This window comes from Papaver somniferum, unplaced genomic scaffold (genome assembly GCF_003573695.1).
Source record: "Papaver somniferum cultivar HN1 unplaced genomic scaffold, ASM357369v1 unplaced-scaffold_117, whole genome shotgun sequence".
Taxonomy (NCBI): domain Eukaryota; kingdom Viridiplantae; phylum Streptophyta; class Magnoliopsida; order Ranunculales; family Papaveraceae; genus Papaver; species Papaver somniferum.
Genome location: NW_020620714.1, coordinates 6,766,881 through 6,793,799, shown reverse-complemented (window position 1 = coordinate 6,793,799; position 26,919 = coordinate 6,766,881). Strand labels below are relative to the sequence as shown.

Sequence of the window (26,919 nt, the reverse complement as noted above, 5' to 3'; positions counted from 1 at the left end):
CAATTTCTTGGTTATGAGCTTACGAACATACTTGTGGGTTTGGGTCATTTGGCATACACATGACCTTAAAGCCCAATAAGCTAAAATATGAAATCAAGGAGTCGTATTGGAGTTGGAAACGGCCAGCCGCCGACATATTGCCAGCGAATGGCAAAGATTTGGGCACTTGGGGTGAGACGTGCTATGATAGGACGGAGAATTCTAAGTTTTAAAAGCATGAACCGTAACCCTAATACCATAAAAAAAAAACTCTAAATATCATATCAACTGTCTCCTTACGTTCGGGATACATCAAGAGAGTTCGGTGAACAGCAACAACGGTACGTAGATCCATATTCTCAATCCTGATATCTGTATAATTGCTAGCAAAATTTACTAGTTATCATTGCTTTATAAAAATAATAGTTAACGCTTTTATGGTGATATTATCAGCTGATTAACAGTTATCATTATATATGTGCGTTTATGGTAAATATGCAGAGTAATATAAGCCCACTTGGTATGTCGAATGGTGGTAGTCTTCGGGAGGACATCATCATTGACATCCTAACAAAGTTACCAGCAAAGTCTCTGATAAGATTCAGGTGTGTATGCAAGTCTTGGAACAGTCTTTTCAAAACCACTAGTTTCGCTAAACTCCAACTAGATTACTCATTGAAAAATCGGAACGATGGAATCCTTGTTGACTTGGGGGACAGAATAGGTCATCTTGATTACATACGGTTCATTATCGTCAGATTCATCAACATTATATACTAACAAGCTTGTTCATATAGCTTATCCATTTCAATATGAAAAGTACAACATTAAAGCCTCTTGTAACGGTTTGCTTTGCTATAAATCATCTCAAGAAGACATTATCATTTGGAATCCGTTTACTAATGACCGCAAGAAAATAGGTAGACTATCAGCACCAGCCATTGCACTAAGCTATGGGTTTGGTTACGATTCAAAAGCTGAGGATTATAAACTCGTGGTGTATGTTATTGATAAACCGCTCGGGAATTATAATCCCGTACTCGCATGTATCCGTGTCTACTCACTAAAATTAAATTCATGGAAAACAATCAGTTACATACCTTTTGAAGCTCCTTCCGTACATCAAGTGTTTTTTAAAGGATTTTTTCATTGGGTGAAATATGGAAACCTCGAAGAGATAGGTTGTTTGGATGTTGCCAATGAAACAGTGAAAAACATTATGCTACCCCGGCATTTCCGGCACAGGTTTTATTTGGTACAAGTGTGTCTTTTGGGAGGTTCTCTTTGCGTAATTGCTACTAACCGTGAAATGAACATTAGAGAAGTATGGACCATGAAGGATCATGGGATAGCAGAGTCTTGGACTAAAATATTCACTATCAACAGAGGTAAGCTTTTAGGAATTCGGCCTATGGACGTGAAACAAACTTTAAAGAATGATGCAATTTTGGTTCATCATGATGATATTACAACATATTTATATCATCTCAACCATGGAGTAGCTAGAGAACTCAAGATCGATCGGAGTCTGTACGGGTTCCACTCATGGGCGTTTTGTTGTAGCTTAGTTTCGCCTAATTTGGGTACTTGTATCGGGAGGCGTAGGATATATACAAGAAGTTTATATTTTGCATTTCTTTTGTAGTGTTATCTAAGGAGATTAGACTTCGAGCTCATCTATGTTATGGAATCTTGGTTAACTTAAATAATAACAACGTGTTCTTAATTAAGCATCTTTTATTGTGTTTTTTTGTCCGTGCATTGGTGCATGGAACTGTGCATGATCACCTTGACTTGTGTGGCCTGGTGGAAACGTACACTGCCCCGCGCCACCCCCTCTCGAGACAAAATGGAGTTTGGTGGGTGTGTGTGGTACATTTGCACCACTAGCTTAAATTTGTGTAGGGGGTAATGCATTTGTCTAAAAATTGTTTTTCAGAAACCTTTAGATATGATCTTCTTGATCCAAGTGTTTTCGATATTTTTTTTTTGAAAATGACCAGATATATTATTGAGAAGAGACTAATCTGTAGATTAAGACTCATTTGGAATCAGCTCTGATTGAGTTGTCCGTCCGATGAATGAATCTGTATGATTAGTTTCTTCTATAAACGATACATAATTTGAGTTCATATTACAGATCTCTTGAGCTTTGACAGTGTCAAAGCTATTGTTGGAATTAAAAATAAAGGTACTTCAATAAAACTATTTAGATGATAAGATAATTTTCTTCCTTCTTTAGCAAGCAGGTCTGCTGCTTTGTTAGCTCTTCTATCCACAAAATGAAAACCCCTAAAAGAAATCAGAGTAGCTGCCAACTTCTTAACTTCATCTAGAATAGTTGTGCATTGCCATTTGATTGAGGTTTGTGCTCCTTGTAAGTACTTGATGGTGTTTTGGTTGTCCCCTTCTATTACCAGATTCTACAGTGTTTTCAATTGGAAAGCTTCTATTCGGCAACCAAAGTTTTAAAATTTCTTAACCTTTCCCTAAAAGAAGAAAAAGATGCTAACTGGAAGGTTTTGTAGACCCAAATCTAAAGATTTAAATGCCTATACAAATAAAGCTTCCACGTCGGATGGTGAGGAAACCCTCACTTCCTATTGATCGAAAGAGGTCCTTTTTTTTCCGTTTTGGTGAGGACACTTGACAAAGTATAATTGTTTTAAAAATGATAAGAAAAAGATTTGAAAAAGCAAAACCAAATTCAAGATTTACGTGAGAACATTTGGCAACATATCATTGGTTTAAAACTTGGAAACTTGAAAGAAAAACCTAACTTACGGTGTATGGAATTTTATGAAAGTTCAAATTCAATTTGAGAATTGAGTAACTACTATATTAGGACATTTTTTTTCCAAATGTCCTAATATAGTAGAACTTGGTGATGGTACTTTATGTTTTTTCAAGCGTCTGAAGAATTGTTTAGCTAGTACTGACGCTAGTAGTGGTTTTGGTAGATTTATTTTTCATAGATTAGGCATTGCTATTCAAAAAGGAGTGGGATCCCAGCTTGTCGCTAGGTTTCCTTCCAAAAGTTTGTAATTTTATGAATTGATTGATTTATTAATTTTATATACAAAGGGGGAAGTCCACATATTTTTCACGAAAATAAAAGGAAAAATTCCCGCGCACACCAAGTTAAAAGAAAAAAATAATTAAAATCTACACATTCTCCACCTATTTAATGTATTTACTCCGCCGCACCAAATCGAGAATATATCACCAAGGCGCATACCAAATTAAAAGAAAAAATATGCTTGAAACATACACAGACACAAATCTAGTCCGTATGAATGCAAATTGAAAATATTTTTAAAAATGGAAGGTTATATTGAAGTTTAAACCTTAAATAGGTCTACTACCTATAAACCCAGGTAGCTAGATGCTAACGAGTTTCGAACTCAGGTCGCTGGTATAATCACCCAACGACTTTACCACTGTACCACAGTGACATATGCAAATTGCAAATTCATTAGAAAGAGAGTTAATGATAAGTGAGAAAGGAATTGAAGGTTGACCGTGGGATATGGATCTCGATTAAGTGTGTCAAGAATAATAGTATGATGGTGGGGGTGAGGGAGAGAACAAACATGTCTGCTCTAATATAGTAGATGGAATATGAATGAACGGAGTGGTATATTTATGCCGAAGAGATAGGGAATGATAAGTGAGGTTTCATTAGGAAGGTAGCGCGGAGTATTGTATTTTCTGATTTAAAGCAAACTGTTCTGATTTAAAGCAAACTGTGACTATGGTAAGTTGGGATGTCAATGGATTCCGGTTCATCTGGACATCATTGGTTTGGAAACAGGATCCTATTATAAAAGTCTGGTACGTTGCCTAACGGTTCCGATTCCGGTTCTAAAAATTAGTGGATTCGAAATCAGAAAAAATAACGGATCCAATTTTAGAACACCGAACTGGGCCCAAATCCATTAGGTCTAGCTTTGGTTCGGGGTAATGCAGTGACAGCCCTAGACTGGTGAGAGATGAGAGGAGGGGGAAACGAGAATACTTTTGAATTGGGAAGTGAATGTTTGTTCTTTTTTTCTCCCGCTCGTCATCTAGTTCAGCTTATAAGTCTTAAATGTTGTTGTGCTTGTAATTGTACATTTCTTCTACTTCTGTTGTACATCCGAGTTCCTATATATATATAGGTGAAGTACAAAGACGGAAGGAATTAATTAGCTGACTATGTTATGGATAATTGTCCATGTACAGAAGACATGTCATATGTATAGGTGTCTTTCACTTGGTAATTCGCGGGTCCCGCATAAAGATGTTAAGCCGGGTGTCTTTCACTTGGTAATTCATGGGTCCCGCATAAAGATGTACCACGAAGATGAATAAGTTTTCTTCGGACCAATGTCTCGATATTAGTGCTGGGTATAACCAGGCTTACAAACCCAATATCAGGTATTTGTAGCATATTTCAGCTAATATACCATTACACATTGTTTGTGTAATACCAACCATAGAGTGATACATCTCCTTCATTGAGATGTAAATCGATTAGTCTTAAAAGTAAGACCGTCTAGCTGTAATTGTCCAAGCTTGTCCATTTAAACATGTCTAACCCTTTAAGGTTGATGAAATTAATGGACTTCCATCCACAATGCTCAACCAACAGATTGAGACCTTGTTTTACCGAGAATTCATCTCGAACTCCTGATTTAAGCATTTTTGTGCTTTGGAGGAATCTTCAGAAGCTCCAATAAAGTAGATGTTGCATAAATAAAATCTAGTAAATGCACAATTTATGAGCATATAAGATGGTTCACATATCCCTGGATAATATAAGCATTCACTAAGACGATTTACCACTTTCGTCCTTATTGAGAAAACGCACATGACATGGTGATTCTACTAATAGGTGAAAACCTTCAGGAATTCGTTTGCAGTTATCTGTATCTAGACTTTCATACAGATTTGCAGTAACCACATCCATTAGATGCACGTTGAGTCCTTAAAAGACTGTCAGACAATACCAAAAAGGTAGTTGCCTCCGTAACAAGGAATATGTTTCTTTGTAATCCATTTCAGGTTTCTTTTAAAGACTTTGTGCCATTAGTTGACTTTGAATTTTTTTTTTCATTGTGCATAAAAATCCACCTGTAGCCACTAGGGTTACATTATCGGACGTCGGTACTACAAACACCCACCTGTGGCTAACCGTAGCTCACACTATCGAGCGTTTTGTTTGCAGTACCAAAACCATGCATTTTATGAGAAACTGTTATTCTGCCTGAATCCATCCTCTCCAGTTTAACCAATCATTCCTTCGATGACATTCCTATATAGAGAGTGGTTCAACACCAGCATCATCTTAGAAGTATCATTGGATACTCCGAGTATGTCACCAACAATCATTGTATTACGATCATAAATTTCCCTATTGCACACATGCCTTATACAGATCCTCTTATTTTGAGGTTCCATAGCCGTTGCAAAGATGTTCTCATATAATGAGAACTATGCTCAGAGAAATCAGATCTTCCTTTGACAGTCTCCTTGAGAGACTATCTTTCAATGATTGAGAATGGATCTTCCATTTAGGAGTGGAAAAATATTTGAAATCAACTAGTCATTCCACGTTGTGGTGTGTATTAAATGACACACTTTCTACTACATTCACAACTTCTCAAGAAGCAACTTGATTTGCAATTTCTGGAGATACTAAATCTTCTGCACATCATTGATTGGTGCAAATACTAAGATGAGGTAGATCCGGTGTATGTTCACGCCATTTTTCAAGCTGTAGACCGGATAATTCACGCCATTTTTCAGGCGACAACCCTTCCTCCCCTTAACGGCGGGAAGACTTTCTCATCAAATTTGCAAACCTTGTAGTAGATTAGTAACAACAGTGGACTATAATACGTCTCAAAACAGAAAACATGATAACGGTTTACGAGTAATAAGTTCAAAATGCTTGTTGAATGAATAAACAAAACCATTCAGCGAATGCATAAGAACAATAAAATACTCACCATCAATGCCCAGAGCATCACCAAAATGATACAACATCAACGACTAATAATCAAGAGTTTCATTTAAAATCTACACAGTTATGTACCCAGGTGATATGTCGAGTCATTTATGACTACCATGCCATACTTCCATCAACCTGATCAGTATATGTGGAAACTCATTGTCAAGGTTGGCGCTATACAATAAGCGACCTTAATTCTCTCATCATGCTTTCTTATAAGCATCAAATAACGAACTAAAGCTCGTGGATGCTAGGACTGAGGTCCTAAAAGCATATACAAGTGAGAGAACAATTCAATATGGACTAAGATCCATATTTGCCAATCACATAAACTTTGTCGATAATTCCTTTGCAAAGGGGGATATCCATCCACATCAATTTTAGTAGCTACTCTGAACATTACCAGTTAATAACGATCTTACATCATTCTCTAGAGTATGAGGATATTCTAATCTATTGGTACCAATTCTATTATGCGGGTATTCTTCTCCATGAGATATCAACGCAAATTTTCATGGATGTTCTCCTCGTCAAGAGAGATATCAACTCACAACTCAAAGAGAATACGAATGTTATCTGATTAGATTGGCATACCTCGTACAAGAGGTTTTTCGTCTATGCTTCTAAGCATTTGGACGAAATATTCTTTGTGATTCCATGGCATGCCTTGCAAGGACTTTAATTTATACCGAATCAAGCAAGCCAAGTAATCTCCAACACCTCAGGCATTTCTCGATGTGAGAATTTAGATGAGACACAATTGGATTTAACCAATATCGTCTACGATTTTCCCCCCTAATCCTAAGGAGGGATTGTCTCATCAGCGGAAGATTTGGTTCTGCATGACTCTACCTGTCAAGGGAGTAACTGGGTGCATAAAGCAACATAACACGCAACCCAGGAGAGATAACTGATCAGGTTTTCTCTCTCGTTTACTGTCCAGCAGGAATAAATTTAAGAATTTAGATTGTCATGTAAAATTAACAGTAAATTATAAACGATTTTTTTTTGACCATAGACACTATCTCAATATCAGTACCAGTCCTAACAAGACGACCGATAGATATCAACAATAATGAATGGCATTTCATATGCACGTATTGTGTCTTTTATGTCACAACGATAGCAGAGCTCTTCCAGGCTCAAAGATGGCTTATTCAAACCATTCATTATGCTACCGTCCCGTATATTTCCACTTCTAGTGGGCAGGGGTTTTACCAGGTTCTCAAATCTGATAACTATGTGTTTCCCATATTCAAATATGCCTACCATAAGTGTATTTTCCTTCTTTGCCAAAGATAGGCTTATTTGCATAGGCACTGCTGCAAATTTAATTCACAAAATTCATGATTTTAGGTAATAGCTCAGGCTACAAGAAGACATCATATTAACTCTAAATATCATTTAAAGAAATGCGACACTCATTATAGGTCGACTTTTGTATATCTACGAAACGCAATTTAAAATATGCATCTCGTTGTTGCCGTAACAACATATACAAAATGCAAATTAAGCACTACCTTTTTAAAGCTCGTCGATGCATATAATAGGTGCATATTATGCACGACGCAAAGCTAGCATGGACACATAAGGGCGCAAAATGTGCGACTCTCCTTATTGCTCCCGCAATATTATATACGGTGCATATATCTTCTCTAAAAATGAAGCCGAACTATTTTCACAAAAATCAATGGTGAAACAAGTAAGAAAATATTCAAAATGAAATATACACGGTTCCAGCATAATACCAGCAAATCTCCAATTTTGTCTATTAAGGTCGACGAAACATTAATTTATCAAAGTTGAAATATGAACACATTCTTTATACCTTAAAAGAATCTGTCTCGATATCAATTGTAGGTCGTTTCAGGGACCGTCGATAGAGACTGGCTAACCATGTTAACCCGGTGTCCATTTTTCATCGCATTCCGACCCTTTAGGTGGAACGACTTTGAATTCTGGAGATTACTATAGCAAAGGATGCAAAACTTCCTTGCTTTACCGATATTAAAACCGTTAACGCCAAAAAAATCATTTGTGTACCAACAAAGGTAATTTTATTCTCTACGCTATCCAAAAGGACGCGGAGAAACCTTCCCTTGGTTGGCTAAAGAGGAAAATAGCAAAATGTTACAAAACTCAAATATTTGGCAAAATTCGAAAATCGAATACCATCACAAATATGAGCCGTCGCTAATACGAAGGTTTCTCCGCAATAGTTGAATTTAATAAGTAAGGATTGAAGAGAATTATCCTTTTCTGTATCGTCATCCCTTGCCGGTTGCCGTAGAGAAATTCGTGTTGATAATGTTTTATACAATTAACGAATCGATCACCAAATGAATAAGTTGTTCCAAAAGTGTACTCCATGTTTAATGAGTACTAATCATGTTAATGTTGAACATGAAACTAAAGAAAGCATTATTCATAAGAGAAAAGGAAGAGTGGAATTTTATTCCTTAATGTATCATTCATATTATCATATAGCAAGCTCTTTATTAGTAAATGACATTAACTAAAGAAGAGACAAGAAGAAAATGTGAGGAGAATATGAGAACCTAGTTTTCTATTTCATTTCTTCTGCTTCTCTTGTACATCCGAGTTCCTATATATATAGGTGAAGTAAAAAGACAAAAGTAATTAATATTTTTTTTCTTTCCGAAAAAGAGGCGAGCCTCATATATATTCATCATAAAACTCTGACTCAAGGTCAAGAGTAGTTACAGGACTGACTCCAAAGGATCCCACAGTTACAACAGTTTCAAACAGAATAAAAAGATTTACAAACAAGTTAACGCCATAGTCCCATGACCCAATTTCACAACAATACTCTTCAATTCCTAACTGATTCAGAGATAATAAGACAAATTTAAACGGTTTTGGTTTGAAAAAAAGTAGCACTTTCAAACCATTTAACAGATCTAAAATTAATATAATTGTTAAGATCCGCAAATCCAACCATTTTCAAGGTTTTTTTCAAAATCATAGTAAAACAGGTGATGTAGGTATAAAAGGATCCATAGATCCAACCATCCGTCAATGATTTTTGTAAAGTAGCAGTAACAAAAGTAACAATTATAACTTAAATCAGTTATAATTTGGCTGAATCGGTCTGGATTGAAATGGTTCGGTGATAAAATCGGTCTTGGTGTCTTAGGAGTCTTTGTAGAATCTTGTATTCCTGTCTTTGGAAAACTTGTATCTGTACCTGCTGGGATGTGCATCTGTGTAGGAGTTGCAAAGCCCGGATAAATTGCTGTTGAGATAATCATTATTGTTGGCTACCCGAAATTTGTTGAGGACCTGCGGCTGAAGTGTACTTCTTTGATGTAAATACCCAGATCTGCTAGATGGAAAATCAACAAGATCTTTGACAGAAATTGATGAATAATCACAACCCTTAACTAGAAATCACTTCCAACAACAACTCTAACAAGATTTAAAAGGATAACAGTAAAATTAAAACCCAAGCAGGAATCACAAAAAAAAGTGATGAAAATTACAAATAAAAAGAAAAATTAGATCGAAACAAGGAAAAAGGATGAGAACATAACCCAAAGAAAAGAAATTCTATCTTCACTAAAGATCTACTACTGACCTATACCAAAAGATTAACTAGCAGAATAAACAAGGAAGGCCAAAAAAAAAACGAAAAAAAAAACGAAACTGAAAGCTAGCTAGAAATATATAGATCAAGGATAATACAATAACAAGGATTAAGAGAAGAATTTTCTGCTCAGATCGACTCCAAAAGAGCCGATCCGAGCAGTGCGGCCGTTAGTAATTTAGGGTTTTCGTTTCTTTTTCCCCAGAGAGAAAGTAGAGAGAGAAAAGGGTCTCCTATTTTCTCATCATGTATAATTATCCATGTACATAAGACACTTCACATGTATAAGTGTCTTTCACTTGGTAATTCGTGGGTCCTGCATAAAGATGTTAAGCCGGTGGATCATCCATTCATCACAATCTATACGTAACATATACTATATACTATGAATTTTATTGCAAGTTATGATTATTGCTTTGTAATGTGCGTTTATGGTGAATATGCAGAATAAAGTAAGCCGACTTGTCATATCGAATGGTGCTCGTCTTCCAGAAGACATTATCATTGACATCTTAACAAGGTTACCAGTTAAGTGTCTCTTAAAGCTTAGGTGTGTATGCAAGTCTTGGTACCAATGTTATGGAAACCGGCCCAGCCGGCACGGCCAGTTGGCCCAGTTAGCCCGTGACCCAGTCACATTTCCGGGCTGCATCAACAGTGATCCAGTAAAATCAACAAAAAAAAAATGGTTTATTTTGTGAAGGATTTTGGAGAACTGGGTGATATTAAAAATGTCGTCAGCAAAGCAGCGAAGGTAACATGATACATTTACAATTATTTAAGTGTTTTAGCTTTATTGCGTAAACGACCTGGATGGACTGAAATTATTCGCCCAGCTGCTACCCGTTTGCAACAAATTTTATTGCATTACAAAGCATTATTTCTCATAAGCATTACTTGCAAGGACTAGTTACCTGTCCTGAATTTGTTGAGTCTTCGTGCTACAAAGAAGATAAGGGACATGAATTTTGTAACATAGTAATGAATATTGAATTTTGGAAGACTTGCTCGAAGGTTGTGAAGATTAGTGAGCCATTTGTTCGTGTGTTAAGGATGGTGGATTCAGAAGATACGCCTGCAATGGGTTTCCTGCATGATAGCATTATTAAGGTAAAGGATGCTGTGTCGAATGTCTTCAACAGAAGGAAAAGAGACTATGAACCTTACATGAAAATTATCAACAGTAGGTTGGATAAGCACTTCAAGAAAAACATTCATATCATGGGATATTGGTTGAATCCTGCCATACAGTATAGTGAAGACATGTCTAAGGATCCTAGAATCCATTCTTGTGTCTTAGACATTATTGAAAATGTTGCAGGATATAATCAAACATTGCAGGACAAGTTCATGAAAGAGAAACAAACTTTTCAGGAAGCGCTGGGTGACTTTGGTCGGGATATTGCAATCAACAAACGGAAAACAATGACTCCAAGTAAATTTCATAACACATGAATCTTAATATGATCATTTTGTTCTATTATCATGTAGATTCAATCATAATTACATATATGCATGTTATTTATTTAGTTGAATGGTGGAGAAACTTCGTTTGTGCTACTCCAAATCTTCAGAAATTGGCAATTAGAATTCTCAGTCAAACTTGCAGTTCGTCGGGATGTGAGAGGAACTGTGGTGTATTTGAACACATACATTCCAAGAAAAGAAACATACTAGAGCATCAAAGGCTAAATGATTTGGTATATGTTCATTATAATCTCCGTTTAAAGACGAGGTATTTCTGCAAAATACTTCACATACTTTACACTAAGTACTAGTGTGATTGTCAGTTAGGTACTTTACGTACTTTACATTATTGTACTAGTGTGATTGTCATCTTAGCCTTAGGTACTTTACATGCTTCACACATTAAGCTAAATATACTTTTGCTTCCAGGAATATGACCAAAAAAACATTCTATGATCCTATAGATTTTGATGTAATCGATTTGACGGAGGATTTGGTAGTAGACGATGACCCTGACCAGATTAATGTTGATGAGCTTGAAGCTATAGCTTCTGATGTAACAATTCCAATATTTGAAAATTGAAGTCGGAGAAACCATGATTTTCCACAAGCAAGAGCAGGTACTTGGTTGAAACATTAGTATTATATGACTATTGGGCTTAACTTCGGTCCATTTTGCTAAATAGTTGTGTTGTTTGACAGATGAGGATAATGGAACTGCTGCTGGCGCGTGGAATGAGCTTGATGGTAATGATGATATGGAGTTGGGAAATGATAGGATGTTTGAACTCCACGATCTGATTGATGTCAGTTATCAAGATGTCGGTTTTGAAGATAACCATTTCAATTTAAACGATCCTCCTCGTTGATCTTCCTCGTTTTTTAGAAGTTAAAACTCACTAGTAGAACTTAGATTGCTATCTAAATTTTGGATATCCAGTTATTTAACTTATTTTATTGTTTGATTTTTATAATTTATACTTTGGATAGCCATTTTTATAGTTGAACTTTAAGATTTTAAGTTCAATATGCAACAACTGTTGATGATGAAGATCACAGATGATTGGTATAGAGATGTTAGTCATGTTACATGACTTGCATAATTACATCCTTTCAGGAATACAACAGGTTCTTACTTCTTAAGCGTATAATATATGTGACCCTGTTAACCCGGGTTGATTCACTGGTTGAACCATTTGACCCTGACCCGGTAACTTTTCCGAGTCGATGCCCGGGCCGTTTCCAGAACATTGCTTGGTACAGGCTTTCCAAAACCACTAATTTCGCTAAACTCCAGCTTGATTACTCTTTGAAGAACCGTAATAACGATGCCCTATTTGAATCTGCGGAAAATATAAGTTATCTTGATTACGATTCATTATTCTTGCAAGATTTATCAACATTATATAACAAGATTGCTCCTATTGCTTATCAGTTGGAATATGAAAATAAGCATATTATAGGTTCTTGTAACGGGTTGGTTTGCTATGTATCATCTAAGGAAGACATTATCATTTGGAATCCTTTAACTAAATATTACAAGAAAATACCTTAAGTACCAGAACCAGCCGATCTACCCTGGTATGGGTTCGGTTATGATTCAAAAGCTGACGATTATCGAGTCGCGATGTATTGTTATGAAACGGCGCGGCCTTCTTCGATTGTAGGTGCTTGTATCCATGTCTATTCATTAAAATTAAATTCATGGATAACAATCTCTAACATCCCTTGTGAATTTTCCTTCTCAAACCTAGTGTTTTTCAGAGGATTTTTCCATTGGGTGGATCAGGATGATCAGTACTTTCCAGACCAGGTGAGTTGTTTTGATATTGCCAATGAGACGGTGAAATATATTCCGCTACCCCGAAATTTTCATGACAAGTTTAAAGAACCACAAGCGTGTTTTTTGGGAGGTTGCTTTTGTGTAATTGGTAGTGACGATAAAAATAACATTAGCGAAGTATGGACGATGAAGGATTACGGTGTAGCAGAGTATTTGACTAAAATGTTCACCATTGACAAATGTAAGATTTTAGGGCTTCAGCATTTGGACATGAAACAATCTTTCAAGAATCATGAGATTTTGGTACATCATGATGAATACTCAACTTATTTATATGACCTCAACCAAGAAATTGTTGGATTATAAGAACAGAGAAGAGAGAAAGAAGAAATACACACAAACTCTATTTCATTGATCGTCTAAACAAGCCTCTTAAATAGGCAATACATAACTGACAATAACCGTTTCTTATAACTGATTCCTAACTGATAGGAGAACCTATCCCAAATACGTGTGACATCAGTCACTACAAATATTACTCTTAACAGAAATAAATAGAGAAATTACTATGCCAGGGTCCCAAACATGGGATTTGGTTGGGAGCTTAGTTTATCCTAATTTGAATGCTTGATTGGGAAAGCAGTAGGATACAAGAAGTTTAATTTTTACGTTTCTTTTGCTTTATCTAATCAGAGACTCACCACATAAAACCTTCAGTAGTCATCTATATTTATGGAGTTTTAGTTAACTTAAATATCGTTGCAACGAGTCTTAAGCATTTTTTTATTATTGTGTTTCTGCTTCAGGACATTTGTAATAAGATCTTAAATTTCGTGATTTGCCTATTGTATGCAAGCTAGCTGTGATGTCAGATGAGAGGAGCAGACTGTTTTTGCATTGGGTGAATGAATGTTTCTTCCTTTTTCTTTCCTTTTCACTTTATAGTACGATAAGAATTGTACTACTACTACATTAGGTATAAAAAAATTCAGTGTAAATTACTCAAAACTATGCCATTGAATGAAAGGTCAATTAAGTGGCATAATAGGGGAGACCGTCGGACCGATATAATAGCCATGTTGAGCCATTGGACTTGATTGTTAGGGGTTTGAATTTGGGACCAAATCTTCCGATTCAATCCGGCCCATTGGACGAATGACCCGACGGATCTTATTTTTACAAATAAGCACAATAATAAAATAATAATCGCGTCCAAATTTGTGCACCCCTGGAATGGAGTTGGTAAAGAAATGCCATTCTATGCTTGGACATTGGAATTTTGTCGCAAAAAGTGTAAACAAACCGTTTGGAACACCCCCAGAACCGTATTCAGTTGAGACACCGTTCTCCCAAAAAAGTTCACCACTGATTTTTTGGGTATACGGTTTTTCTAAAATGATTTTCGAAAAGCATGGTGTCGGTTTGTGTAATTAGGTACAATTTTTGGAAGTAACTGATCATAGGTCGCCAGATACACTAACTACGTGCATAACCCCAAAGAAAATCTTTTTCGTGTTTGTACCGCTACAAAAGTTGATTAGTAGCCTCTGAACTAAAACATGCTTAACGAAGTAATTCAATCCCAAAATAGTGCATTCAAATTTCATCCACACTCTTTTAAATCATATCAACTCACGCTTTACGCTTACGTTCGGTAATATCAGCTGATTGCTATATATAAGTGCCGCGTATTAACTAATACTAGTGTTGAGCCCGTGCGTTGCACGGGTTTAAGTCTGTCATACCGAATTTGTTACTATTATATAAATGCATAAGTTAAGTAATTCAATGTTTTTATATTCGGAGATTTTGCTTAAATTTTGTAATTTTTTCCCAGTTCTGAAATTGTACTAATCATCTTCAGTTACCAATTGACAAATATTTTCTCTTCTATCAGTTTCATCAAGATATGATTAGATTTTCGTAAAAAAAAGAAAATTATTACTTTTTTTTACAGATTCATCTTGGTTCGGAGAGATTATCAGTTTGGAATCTAATTAATGTTTCTATCGAGTTCTAATCCAAGGAAAAAATGCAACAGTAACAAATTAAAAGTTGCTATCATAAAAATTATAAAATAGTTAAATCCTCATCACTCTCATCACCTTCATTTTTACCATTGCTATGGTCGATAAATATTTTATATATAAGCGCCCGTCCGTTGCACGGGTTCAAATTGGTTGTCCCAAAGGTAATTAATCCATGTAGCGTATAGGTTTTTATGTAAAAGTTAGGTTATGTATATTAAAGTGATTCGGCGCTCATTTACCTACTCATTCTATTTTGCTACGTCAATCCCACGATTCTTATTGGTCGGGGGCCAAGAGCATGATTCGACGCTCATTTACCCACCCGTTCTATTGTGCTACGTCAATCCTTGATTCTTATTGGTCAGGGGCCAAGAGCATGATTCGGCGATCATTTACCTATCCATTCTATTTTGCTACGTCAATCCTTGATTCTTATTGGTCGTGGCCCATGAAGAGCATGATTCGACGCTCATTTACCCACCCATTCTACTGTGCTACGTCAATCCTTGATTCTTATTGGTCGAGGGCCAAGAACATGATTCGGGGCTCATTTTCCTATCCATTCTATTTTGCTACGTCAATCCTTGATTCTTATTGGTCGTGGCCCAGGAAGAGCATGATTCGGCGCTCATTTACCTATCCATTATAATTTGCTACGTCAATCCTTAATTCTTATTGGTCGTGGCCCAGGAGCTCTAGAATTCGAGCTTTTGGTCTAACTTTCAATGTGAGGCCAGCAATTTCCACTCAAATTATATATAAAATGTCGTGTTATGGAAACGCATGTTATTGCCGGTAAGTAAACTACTATATATATATATAGAACTACGAGTATTGTTCCTAAAGTCTAGTTGTGTTAAGGTTTTCAAACCCTTGAGTCAAGCTATATAAGACACGTAATACCACACGATCAAATTGTGATTTCAGTTATGGTGATTATGCAGAGTAATGTGAGCCTACTTGATATTTCAAGTTATTTTTTTTTTGATCAAAAGAGAAGTTATATTAAGAAGATTAAGAATGTACATCAATTCTACCAGAAGTAGATGAAAGCAAACAAAAGAAAATAAACACGGACTGTAATGATTACATAAAAATAGAATCCCATGTAGAAAGCATTGAAATTGAGAAGTTCAAGTGGACATGGTGACCTGCAGCTTCTGCCCAAGCCAAGACCGATGACTTAGCTTCTTGAATTAGGTCATCATCAGTTTTATACATGTAATCAGCTTCAAATCGTCTGCAATTCCTTTCCCTCCAAATTGTATTAACAATTGCAGGGGATTAAGCCCCATATATAGTTACCAGAACTTGAGAAGTGTTTGTCATGCCACATATCTGCCAATATCTTCATTGTACAAGGCACAACCCAAAACCATCCTGTATTTGGGAGGAGATCGGACCAAATCTTGTAGGCGATTTTACAGTGGAGAAATAAATGATCATGCGACTCAACATCAGTTCCACACAACGCGCAAGAGTTATATAGATCCATACATCAATGGTATTCAACTTTCCAGGTCGTAGGGACCACATTAAGATGTTGATTTTTGGAGGTATTGCAGGTCTCCAAATAAATTGATACGGGAAGCTATCAACACCAAAATCATCAACCATCTTTGCATAGAGCGGCTTGATTGTGAAAACACCTGAGTTGTGAAGCTTCCACCTTCTCATGTATAGAAGTCCATCTCGAACAGGACGATTATCACCAATAATAGTGAGTAAGGCAGCATATTCTTGAACCTCTTGGTTTGAGAGAACACGCCTGAATTCAAACTTCCAACTCCCTTCCATCGATATCATGCCTGCTATTGTAACATTTTTGTGTCTTGATAACTTGTATAGATTTGGTGAAACGGCTGCCAGAGGAAGTTGTCCACACCAAGAAGACATCATCATTGACATCCTAACAAGGTTACCACTTACCAGCAAAGTTTATAAGATTCAGGTGTGTATGCAAGACATGGAACAATATTTTCAATACCCCTAGTTTCGCTAAACTTCAACTTGATTACTCTATGAAGAATCGTGCTGATGGTATCCTAATTGACTTTGATGGAAAGATATGTTATCTTGATTACGATTCGCTGCTGTATTCATCAACATTGTGTAACAAGCTTGTTGACATTTCTTATCCATTGGTATCTGAAAAGAAAGAAATTATAGGTTGTTGTAACTATCATTACCACTTCAATTCTATTCAAAATCACAAAAACCCAATCTAAGAAATTGAATAACAATAATTACCTCTGAATTGATTCATCCATTTGTTTTAAAAACATCAACACTTCCTTTTTGTTCATCCCAGCTAAAACTCAGCTTCAATCATCATCTTCTCCATCTTGAATCAACACCAACAATAGCTCCACCATCTTCTTATAACACAAGTGAGCCATAGCGTTTATCTCATAATCTTCATCTCAAATCCTTATGCTCATAAGAATCCTAAAATAATTCCCAAACTGGAACTTCTCTAATTCGAACACAAACAACATCATAAATCTTTATATCAACAAAACCCATGTCTAATCGTCATCCCTGCTCACCAATTTCATATTTCAATGGTTCTCTGAACTTTGAGCAAAACCTTAACTTACTGATTCTTCTCCATAACCACTTCAAAACTGAAATTAAACCTCAACCCTCGCTTCTTCAGATATCCCTACAGTTCTATTATTCATCTATTGATCTTAATCTTCTTACCATCTTCATCTTCACCGATTTACAGAGAACCCTAAATTCAATTTATCTCATATTCATATTTGAATCAACGGCCACACCATCACCGACACCACCGACTGCTAAAAGATCTTCTCCTCCTTCTGCCGAACCTAGAAATTCCATTTAATTCTCTCAAATTCGCCGGAGAAATAAGAGCAGGAGACGAAGAAAGATGAAAGAGGAGAATAAAGAAGAATGAAAGAGAAAGAAGAAGTCAAAAAAGATATCACCCACGATCTGATAAGGGCTGCCAAGTTGGTTTTATCCTCTCTATTCAGCGAAATCTCAAAAATCTAGTTCAAGCGTGGATTTTAGCGCTACGAAGGGTTCTTTCAGAAGTCAAAAATGATATCATCATTTCATCCGTATTTTAACCTTATACCAAGAACATAAAATACACAAAGGATTGTTCATAAGATTCTCCTATTCAAAATGGTGATTATGACTAAATTTCAAGCCTGACATAATTCACAACGTCGGGTGGCTGGATGCCTGAGTCAGAGAACCTCGAATCCTTCAGGGATTCATCACAATTACTAGTCATTACAAGATGCAATATGAGTCCTTCAGTGACTACCACGCTGAATTGTATCTATATTAGGAGAATATTTTTCGTTTTACAGAACCAATCTTGGGATTCAGCAGGAAACCCTCAATCGCACTTAAAACGATAATACTATTCTCTTTGCGCTTAATCTCAAACACCAACCTGTAATTTTCAGGCCTCACAATTTTACGGTGTGAGTCGGATCCGAACATTGCGCTTTTTCGAGAGATTCCATCTTCTACCTTAGTTTGAGGTAACATGTCATATGCCTACCAATCACAATGTCGATGTTCCTCTGCAGAGGGGTACAAAACCATTATTGTAAATAGTAATCGACAATCATATATGATTTAGCACATTCTTTGGTGCATGCACATTCAAGAAAATTTTACAAACTGGTACCAGCGCCACTTCAGGGGCTTTATCATATCCTCATCTTCAATAAGGAGTTTCAAACTTAGAGAATGTGGATCATATTTTGATAGTCTCCAAGAGCAATATCTGTGTCTCTCTTCAAGAGCACTGCATATTAGAAAAGTGATTGGAATTTCTTTTAAGGGGCATATATGAGGCAATTATTCAGGCCTCAAGCGTGTTTTAACACACGACTTCGTCACTGCGAGATGCATGATTTAACCTGCTGAGACAACTTCTTGTGTCTGCATCCTCAAGCAAGTGACGAGCAATATTTTCCTAGAGCTACTGCAGTTATTAGTTTTAATCATGAGTAATATCCAACACCTCAATTACATCTAATATCTTGGTGTGAGAAAACAAAGTGAGATAGTTTCACGCCAATATATAGCGGCAGCCAAACTTTGTTTGATCAGGAAAAATACTTAATCAGATAACCTGTTGAATTGTCGACATTGCTTACTACAACCTTTAGGTGGTGTCTGTCATCTCTATGACTTCAAGGGAAAAGTACTTAAATTTTTGTCGACGTAATACGTGCCATCTTCAGGTGGAATTCTTTCTCCCCCTGGTTAAGGCGGGAAAACCTTTTAGGTTATCATAATTTGCACCATCCTTTTATGGTGACGTTTCTCCCCCTGACTAAAGTGGGAGAACCTTTAAGGTTATCAACCCTAATCTTGCCAAACTTCTAGTGGCGGGTTGTCATGCCAACTTCTGGTGGCATTTTAGTTTTCCTGATCAGGGCGGAAACATTACTATCTCATTTCTGGAAACTTCTAGTTCCATAATTGCCTGATTTTCAAAGGCAATTCTACTCATGATAGTTTTTGGGTTTTAATTTAATTAAAAAAAAGTACCCAAAAAACAGCTGCAGGTTCGACAAGAGCTGAGACATCTCACGCCGTTTCTTTTCGAAGGCTTACTTCCTCCCCCTAACGGCGGGAATACAGTCTCATCTTCAATAAGACATTACCAGCACATGGTTTTAAATGTCTTATGAATCGAAACCAACATATATAGCTAGGTGACGTTATGGAACAAACACGTAAGTTGTAAGGTTGCTTCCCAAGATATAATTGATGATAAATAGTTGGTCGAGTAATGAACTAAAGATGCTTAAGCAAAGAACTCAACTAGATCATGTCGAGTGCGCACATGTTCTAACTATATGCTCGATATAATACCAACTGAAGGGAAAGCATCAGAAGCCCGTAAATTTACTATCAAGATAAATGAACTTAACTGGAAAGTCCAAAAATAGATAAGCAACCACAAGATTTGCACAAACAGTTCGGCGAAATCTAACATTACGTGTTAATATAATAAGAGACCATCTAGTAGATGTGTCTATCAATACATTAAAGTATTGAAATAATTGTCCATATCGCAGGGTAAATAAGTCCTGCAATTTACACCTTGAATCCTTTCTAGGAGTTAATGTTGGTGTTCCAGCAACGGGTTACCATAATGTTAATGTTAATGCAATTTAACAACTAATTGTCTCAGGGACCAATAACACAATTTACATCCTTATCTAATAGAAGCTTCAGGTTCTGTAAAGGATGTCCATGAGCATTTTGAATCGTCTACTCATCTTGGTAGAACTTTGGTGTCCATACTGATCATGCCTGAGCACGAATAATTCAAGGGTCATTAAACTTCTGGCTAATGACAACGTGGAATTCGACTGTTCGAATTCTCCTATGGCACACCCCATAATAGAGAGCCTCGTGCTTCTGGCACAAAAACAAATGAAGTAAAAAAAATACTCCATAAAAATGCTCGTTTGTCGTTTCAAGGTGGTAACGCCAAATATTCTCAAAAACTCAATAGGTTCTCCAGGGATCCGGAATATTATAAGGCGTTAATAAAGATGAATTGTATACGACCAAAATGATACACGCTCTTCCGGAGCCGTCTATCATATTATTCGAACCCGAAAATGTCATTTCACATTTCCCAAAACCTTTACAAGGTTACAGAAATGGTTCGAAAAAAAATTGTGTTTGTTGTTCCCTTGTTTAGAGACAAATATCTCTATCGTTTATTTAAAATGGATAGATTATTTCAGAAATCCATATCCGATGTCACAGTTGGACGAGAGACATACATTAATTAGTCATTAACAATATCATTAAGTAACCATGGGCTACTTCGGGAATCCAAAGACCACTTCTGGAGTCTAATATGATTTTTACAGGAAACCACAAATTACATGTTGGACTGCTTCTGGAGTCGGAAACATCTCATGGATTGCTTATGGAATCCATTACTTACAAAAAAATAAGCAAAGAAAACAAACAAAACTTAAAACAAAGGATAAACATCAAAACACATATGGTACTAATACAATAACAATAAATCTCCAACTTCGTCACCTTCAGAGTCAACGAAATATTAATTTACAAGTGTACAAATGGATACACTCTTTTATGGAAAAGTTTCCTACTTGGTCACTTCAGGGACCGCAAATAGGAACGACTAGCACTTTTATAACGGGTCACTTCTGGGACCGAACGTCTAGCGGACCATGCCTTTTGCATCCATACTATGCTAGAAGAAATTCCAAATTCTGGTGGAATTGTTTCAAAATCTCTGGAGATTATTTAGAGAAAGAGAAATTAAACTTATGTTATACTATACAACAATTTCTCGCTTCGCCTATATTAAAACCGCAAGTACCATAACAAAAATAATATAGCGGAAAATTATTAAAGTTTACGGAGTCGCGGTTCTCACCTTCCCACACTTACCAAAAACATTCGTACAAGTTTTCAATACTTGTAGAATAACTTGCCTTCATTAATAGTGTTACTACCCGATTCAATAAAAGCAACAGATTCAGTACTACTATTCACATATATAATCAAAAACACAAATTTAACTCAAAACACAAATATAAATTGTGAAGTTGATTATATGGATTTGTGGGTATCATCCCGTCAGCTCGGCATAAACATCGTCGAACACTGGTTTATCAATTGGCGACATCGAGCTATTCGTGCTGATAACGTTTTATATAATTACCGATTCCATATAAGAGAATATATATATATCAAGTACACCGGTATACCAAGGGTGGTACTGTCGTTATATACCAACTAAGTATATTCTAATTATGTACGGCTTAATACAAAGTAAATAAGTGATAGAAGTGGAACTGTTTCTGTTTCATTTTTCATTCTTTGAAGTACAAGCCTTAAATGGCTATTTATACTAGTTACACAACAGGATAAGCATAATCCCCCAAACTTCTATTTGTTCAAACAAGTAACACGTATTGTAGTACTTGTCATGCTGCAAACGTTAAGTTCATGCACGCTGCCATATGAGAAATGGTGGGTCCCATGTGATGGCGGGCATCCATAAAATATTACCGATTTACAACAAAATAAGAGTTTATCCTCTCTATTTAATTGATAAGGCCGAGCAGAGACACCCACGATCTGATAAGGGATGCCAAGTTGGTTTGACTATAAAATGATTCATCTTCCCTTTATACTCATCCGGTGATATCTTCTTCGTCCAGTGTCCAGATGACACGTTCAAGTACCCCATTTCGCATAACTTCTCGAGTTCTATCTAACGGTACTAGTTTCGTATCTAGATCGTTGTTAGATTAGTTCATATTAATTATCGTTCGTGTTAAACTAATCGAGTTATTATCGGCTAATTCGACACTTGACTGGTCTAATAGGATTGACGAGCTTGTGGTTTCTTACATATGGATTCCTACCAGTATTTTGCTCATTCAGAAACTCACTGTTTTCATCTATAGAGTCAGGTTCTTCTTCTTCAGAGCTTCTTGATCTTTCGGGCCTTCTGGTGTCCCCTGGATCATCTCCTTGTTCTGCCAATTGGTTTTTACTAGCTTCACAAATTTTCTGAACTTACAAATCCAAGTCTTCACAGATTTCAACCCCGTAAGTTGCATCCATCTCATGAAGATATGCAATACACTGATCATTTGTATATCTTCTTATTTTCAGATCATGAACTACATTAGCACATTCCTTTTTGTTATGATCTATTGTCCAACAGTGGGGACAATTGTTATATGGATGGCGCTCCCAATGATATCTCACCCATGTAACACCACCTGCACTTGTATTCCACCAACCACCCCTGAAAAAAGGTTTGCTTAAGTCTATTTTTACCCTTGCTGAGATCATGCTGCTATAAGTAGGTCTGCAATTTTCAGGTTTGGTCCGTATTTTTGGACGCAGTTTGACCAGAACTTCATTGATTACTTGAACAGAATGGTGTTCAAGCAGTAATTCTTTAAATTGGGTTGTCCATTCTTGGTGAGAAAATTTCCAGTCTTTTAAAGGGATGGTATCATCATAAATTAAGAGATTAAGATGAGACTTACAAACATTTCAAGGACTTCTCTTGAGAACATCTTGAATCAATTCTTTAGTGGGTAATTTCAAGAGAAAAATGTTTTTATCTAGTGCAAGGATTTCTATGAATTTGTATGGCTTCCAAAGACTTTTTAATTCTTGCCTCACCAGATCTGTTTCCATTAGATCCTCAGCAAAAAGTTTTCCTATCAAAATGTGACCTCTTTCCTCTTTATCTAAAGATAGAGCTTTCACTGAACCAATCGCACGCCTTATTTTCATAGCAGAGATGTCGCGGATGTTAGCATGCTGGAGCTGGTTGGTGATAGAAGAAACAGGGTTTTTAGAAGAATAATCTATTGTTGATACTTGAGTATTATGCAAAATATTTTTCATAAAAAGATGAAAACTAATTTTCCATTTTTCTTGGTTATAAAGAGTTATAGTAGCGGCAGAAAAACCATGAAGATAAGGGAGATCTTCTACTTTTGGATAGTCTATAACTGCAAAGAAAATAATCGAATATTTGGTATTAAAGGGGTACAAGGTTGACTCAGAGAGCTTGAGATACGCTTTGGTAAGTTGGTGAAGGTCAAAATTTGCATTGAATTGGTATAATTTTTCCTGCGTAATAATCGCACAGCAGCTGTAGTGCCGCCAATCAAGGGTTTTCAAATTTTGAAGAGTTATTGGCTCGAAAGTGATGGGAAAATTGACTCGAATCAGTAGAACTGAGTTAACAACTTGGTTCTTGCAAAGATCAGTTGAACTAAATAAATCATATAAATGATTTCCTGCAAAATACTGGTACATACTGTATGAATCCATCATGAGAATGACGGTCTGCAAAATTACTGAAGAAGACGATGTGCATATTGCTTTTGATTGGGACAATAATGTCTGTGAAAAGAGAAGAATATACTAGGTCGAATAATGGATGCTCTCCATGATGAATATGATGAGGTACTGCAAGAAGAATTAAGTATTCATTATCTAGTTTGAAACCAAACTGACAAATAATGGGTATATTTTGAACATAAAATTCAGATATGCAAAGGAAAAACCAGATTAGAAAAATGAACTAGAAAAAATTGAAAAAGAAATTAAAAAATGAAAGTAGACAAAATAGAATAACCAGAAGGTTATAGAATGAAAGCATAACGAATTTTATATTTAATGGTTCTCTAGAGATCACCGAATCATACTCAATTGTGTCGTTATTTTCTATTTAATGGTTCTTTATTTTCTATTTGTGATAAAGAAAATAAATCTTTTTGGTGAAGTCTTCTTTTTAATGAAGGCTAAATTGAAGGATACTCACAAATTGGGGATATTCATGGACAAATGCGACTGGATTTTAGCTAAGGGGGTATTTTTAATTTGGTATGCCCCAATTATATCTTATTAATTAAATACTTAGAAAAGAAAGAAAAAATTACACCGGATGGAGATTAAGTTGTCTTAAATCTATGATTTATTAGGGTTTCGATGGTCTACCACTGAAGAATATAGATGAATTTGCTATCTCTTCTTCATAGTTCTTATAGACTGTTTGTTGGGTAAATCATCAGGTGTGTCGTCATTCATCTGTTCAGAAACTCCAAGGGCAACCGACAATGGAGTTCGTGTATTTTTATCCACCACGCCAATCTCAAGTTTAAACATGATTTCAATTTCAAATAAAAATAAATAGGTGTCTATACCCATATGTATGATTCCATGTTTGAGCATAGAAATCAATTATAAGTGACAGATTCACTGTTTTTACATCTGTCGAATTTATGCTACAGTTTCTTAATAATATTACTTTGATTTATTGTCATTTATCTTTTGTTATTGGTAATGGTAGCAGTTCTACATTGGATTTGGAAGTGTTCCTAATTTATTTTTCTTCATCCTATGGATGAAACACAAACAGTGTGTAATCTGATTTTAGTTTCATAGTAATTGTGGTGATTTAATGAACACCCATTTCAATATATGCAGAGTCAACATTGATTTAACGAAAACCCATGGAGTCGGTATTGGTTTTGCCTTTGAAGGCTATAACGACCGGAATAGTCGGTATTGTTTTGGAACGAAACCAATACCGACTATATTAGTTGGTATTGTCGGATAACACTTCCACTAGAGTATTAGTTCATAAGGGAGATACTTGAGGATAATTTAGCTATTACAAAAATTATTTGGATAAGGGATTTTTGAATTATTTCATAATGTTTATTTTTTATTTTTTTTTTGAGTATTCTCCAATTTGTGAAAGTATCCCCTAATTGTGCCTTCTTTTTAATTGGTCATAAAAGTACAAAATAGAGGTTGCTAATTGGGGTACCGTGTACCAACCCAAAAGCAATTGCTTTTTAGTCTTATACGTGTATTGGTAGTTTGGTACACCCCCAAGCAAAATGATACCCCCATTAGCATCCTTGAAAATCTGTAGGGAAGTATTTGGTCATGTTGTGTAGTGAGAAAACGTGGGCAACCGTCTCCCAGCCATTTTGGGTCTTTGCAAGACCAATATGCCTACCTGAGGGGGAAACCAGATAAAAGTTTTGCCCCATAAAATTGAACTAGTGTAACGAGAGTGTAGCAATAAACCTGAAGTTTCATCTTCGCCTCTAGCTCTTCTTCTGTCTGCCACTCTGCTGTTTCTTCGAATAGCGATGACACGAGCTGCTCTTGAGGCGATTTGTACCATCTTGTTAATCAGAGATGCTGGTGGACATGACATTTTTAGAAACTTGATAGGGGTTTGATTTTTGTTTCAGCCCGTTTTGGTAGGGTTAATTTGTCAGATCTTTCTTTCAAAGGGCCTCAATGATTCTCAAGTTTTCACTTTTTCAAACTAGGCGACGATGTATTCACTGGATCTTCATTATGACAAGGGTATTTCAAAGTGATATTTCAACCAAGAATGATAAGTTGTTCTCAGAGATGAGAGTTTTTTAGCTACTAAAAAGCAGGTGAGGATAATCCTTCCTGTTTCTAGCGCCAAAATGTAGTTGTGGAAAATCCCACAATTACACCCAATGAGGTGATAAGAACACCAAGTCTAAGTCATGGAGATAAACCTAAACATTAATGATATTATACACTACTTTGACACTAATATGATCTTCACAAACATTTTCTATTGAATATATGATGTTCTTACAAGATATTCAAGGTGAGTTTTCATACAACAATGGAGAGATACAAGATGAAAGTAGTTTACAAACTTGTTTCTCTCTTGGTGGTTTACTTACTTGCTCACTGAGTCCCCTCCTCTCTCTTTATTATTTGGATCCTTATATAGGAAAATATCTGGGTGGAAGACAACTGGGTTCACGTGCATGATCTCTGCTTGCTGATCTCTATCCAATCTGTCTTATTCTCCAGGCTATGGGGAGATGTCGATGTCTTTCGTGTGGCTCTTTCATGCTCTTCTTGATAGGTGTCGTGCTATGTTTGTCGCATGGTTGTTCCTCGTGCTTTTTTTCTCCTTATCGCATGATTACCCTTCACTTAGTTCTTCTCTTCTTCGTCTTAATGATAATCTTAATTAGGGCGAGGTTGTCATTCTAGCTTCATGCGATATTTTTCCCCTACATACTCCATCTTAGTGTGATAAAGAAAATAAACCTTTTCAGTGAAGCGGTCTTTTAAGTTGGTCACAAAAGTGCAAAATAGAATATGGTAAAAATCTCAAAGGAAGTATGGTCATGTTGCCTCCCTCCCTAGTTAGGGATTCGGCGAATTATTATTCTCGCCCAAAACTGCGCACAAACTCAATCCCGAACATAGTTCGGGTTTTTTTAGGAAGAGCTGATTAATTCGCGCTTTTGTTGGGGTCCCGAATAATTCTCCAGTTTAATTCGGCAACCACTTAACGCTGACTCATTGTTTTTAATTTTCAAAAAGAAGTTCATGCACCAGAGTTTGATCCCATGACCCCTTTATCACACTTCAGGCACTTCACAACACTGTGCCATTCCGTTTTCTGATGCTAAGAACGCATGTATTAACTATATATTCCGTTTAAACCATA

General features: G+C 36.2%; 1 protein-coding gene and 1 long non-coding RNA gene across 2 annotated transcripts; one reads left to right on the top strand and one right to left on the bottom strand.

The window, feature by feature from the left end:
* Positions 1–10,562: 10,562 nt before the first annotated feature.
* Positions 10,563–11,917, top strand: LOC113329733. The gene is made up of 4 exons (XM_026576570.1): positions 10,563–10,965; positions 11,073–11,316; positions 11,478–11,604; positions 11,735–11,917. Exons 1-4 carry the CDS (start codon positions 10,563–10,565, stop codon positions 11,915–11,917), a joined length of 957 nt encoding a protein of 318 aa, XP_026432355.1.
* A 4,011-nt stretch (positions 11,918–15,928) lies between these two features.
* LOC113329507 lies at positions 15,929–17,802 on the bottom strand. Its single transcript, XR_003349916.1, has 2 exons — positions 17,112–17,802; positions 15,929–17,009 (listed from the first exon to the last, which is right to left on the bottom strand). It is a non-coding gene; the product is annotated as an uncharacterized LOC113329507 (long non-coding RNA).
* Positions 17,803–26,919: the final 9,117 nt, after the last annotated feature.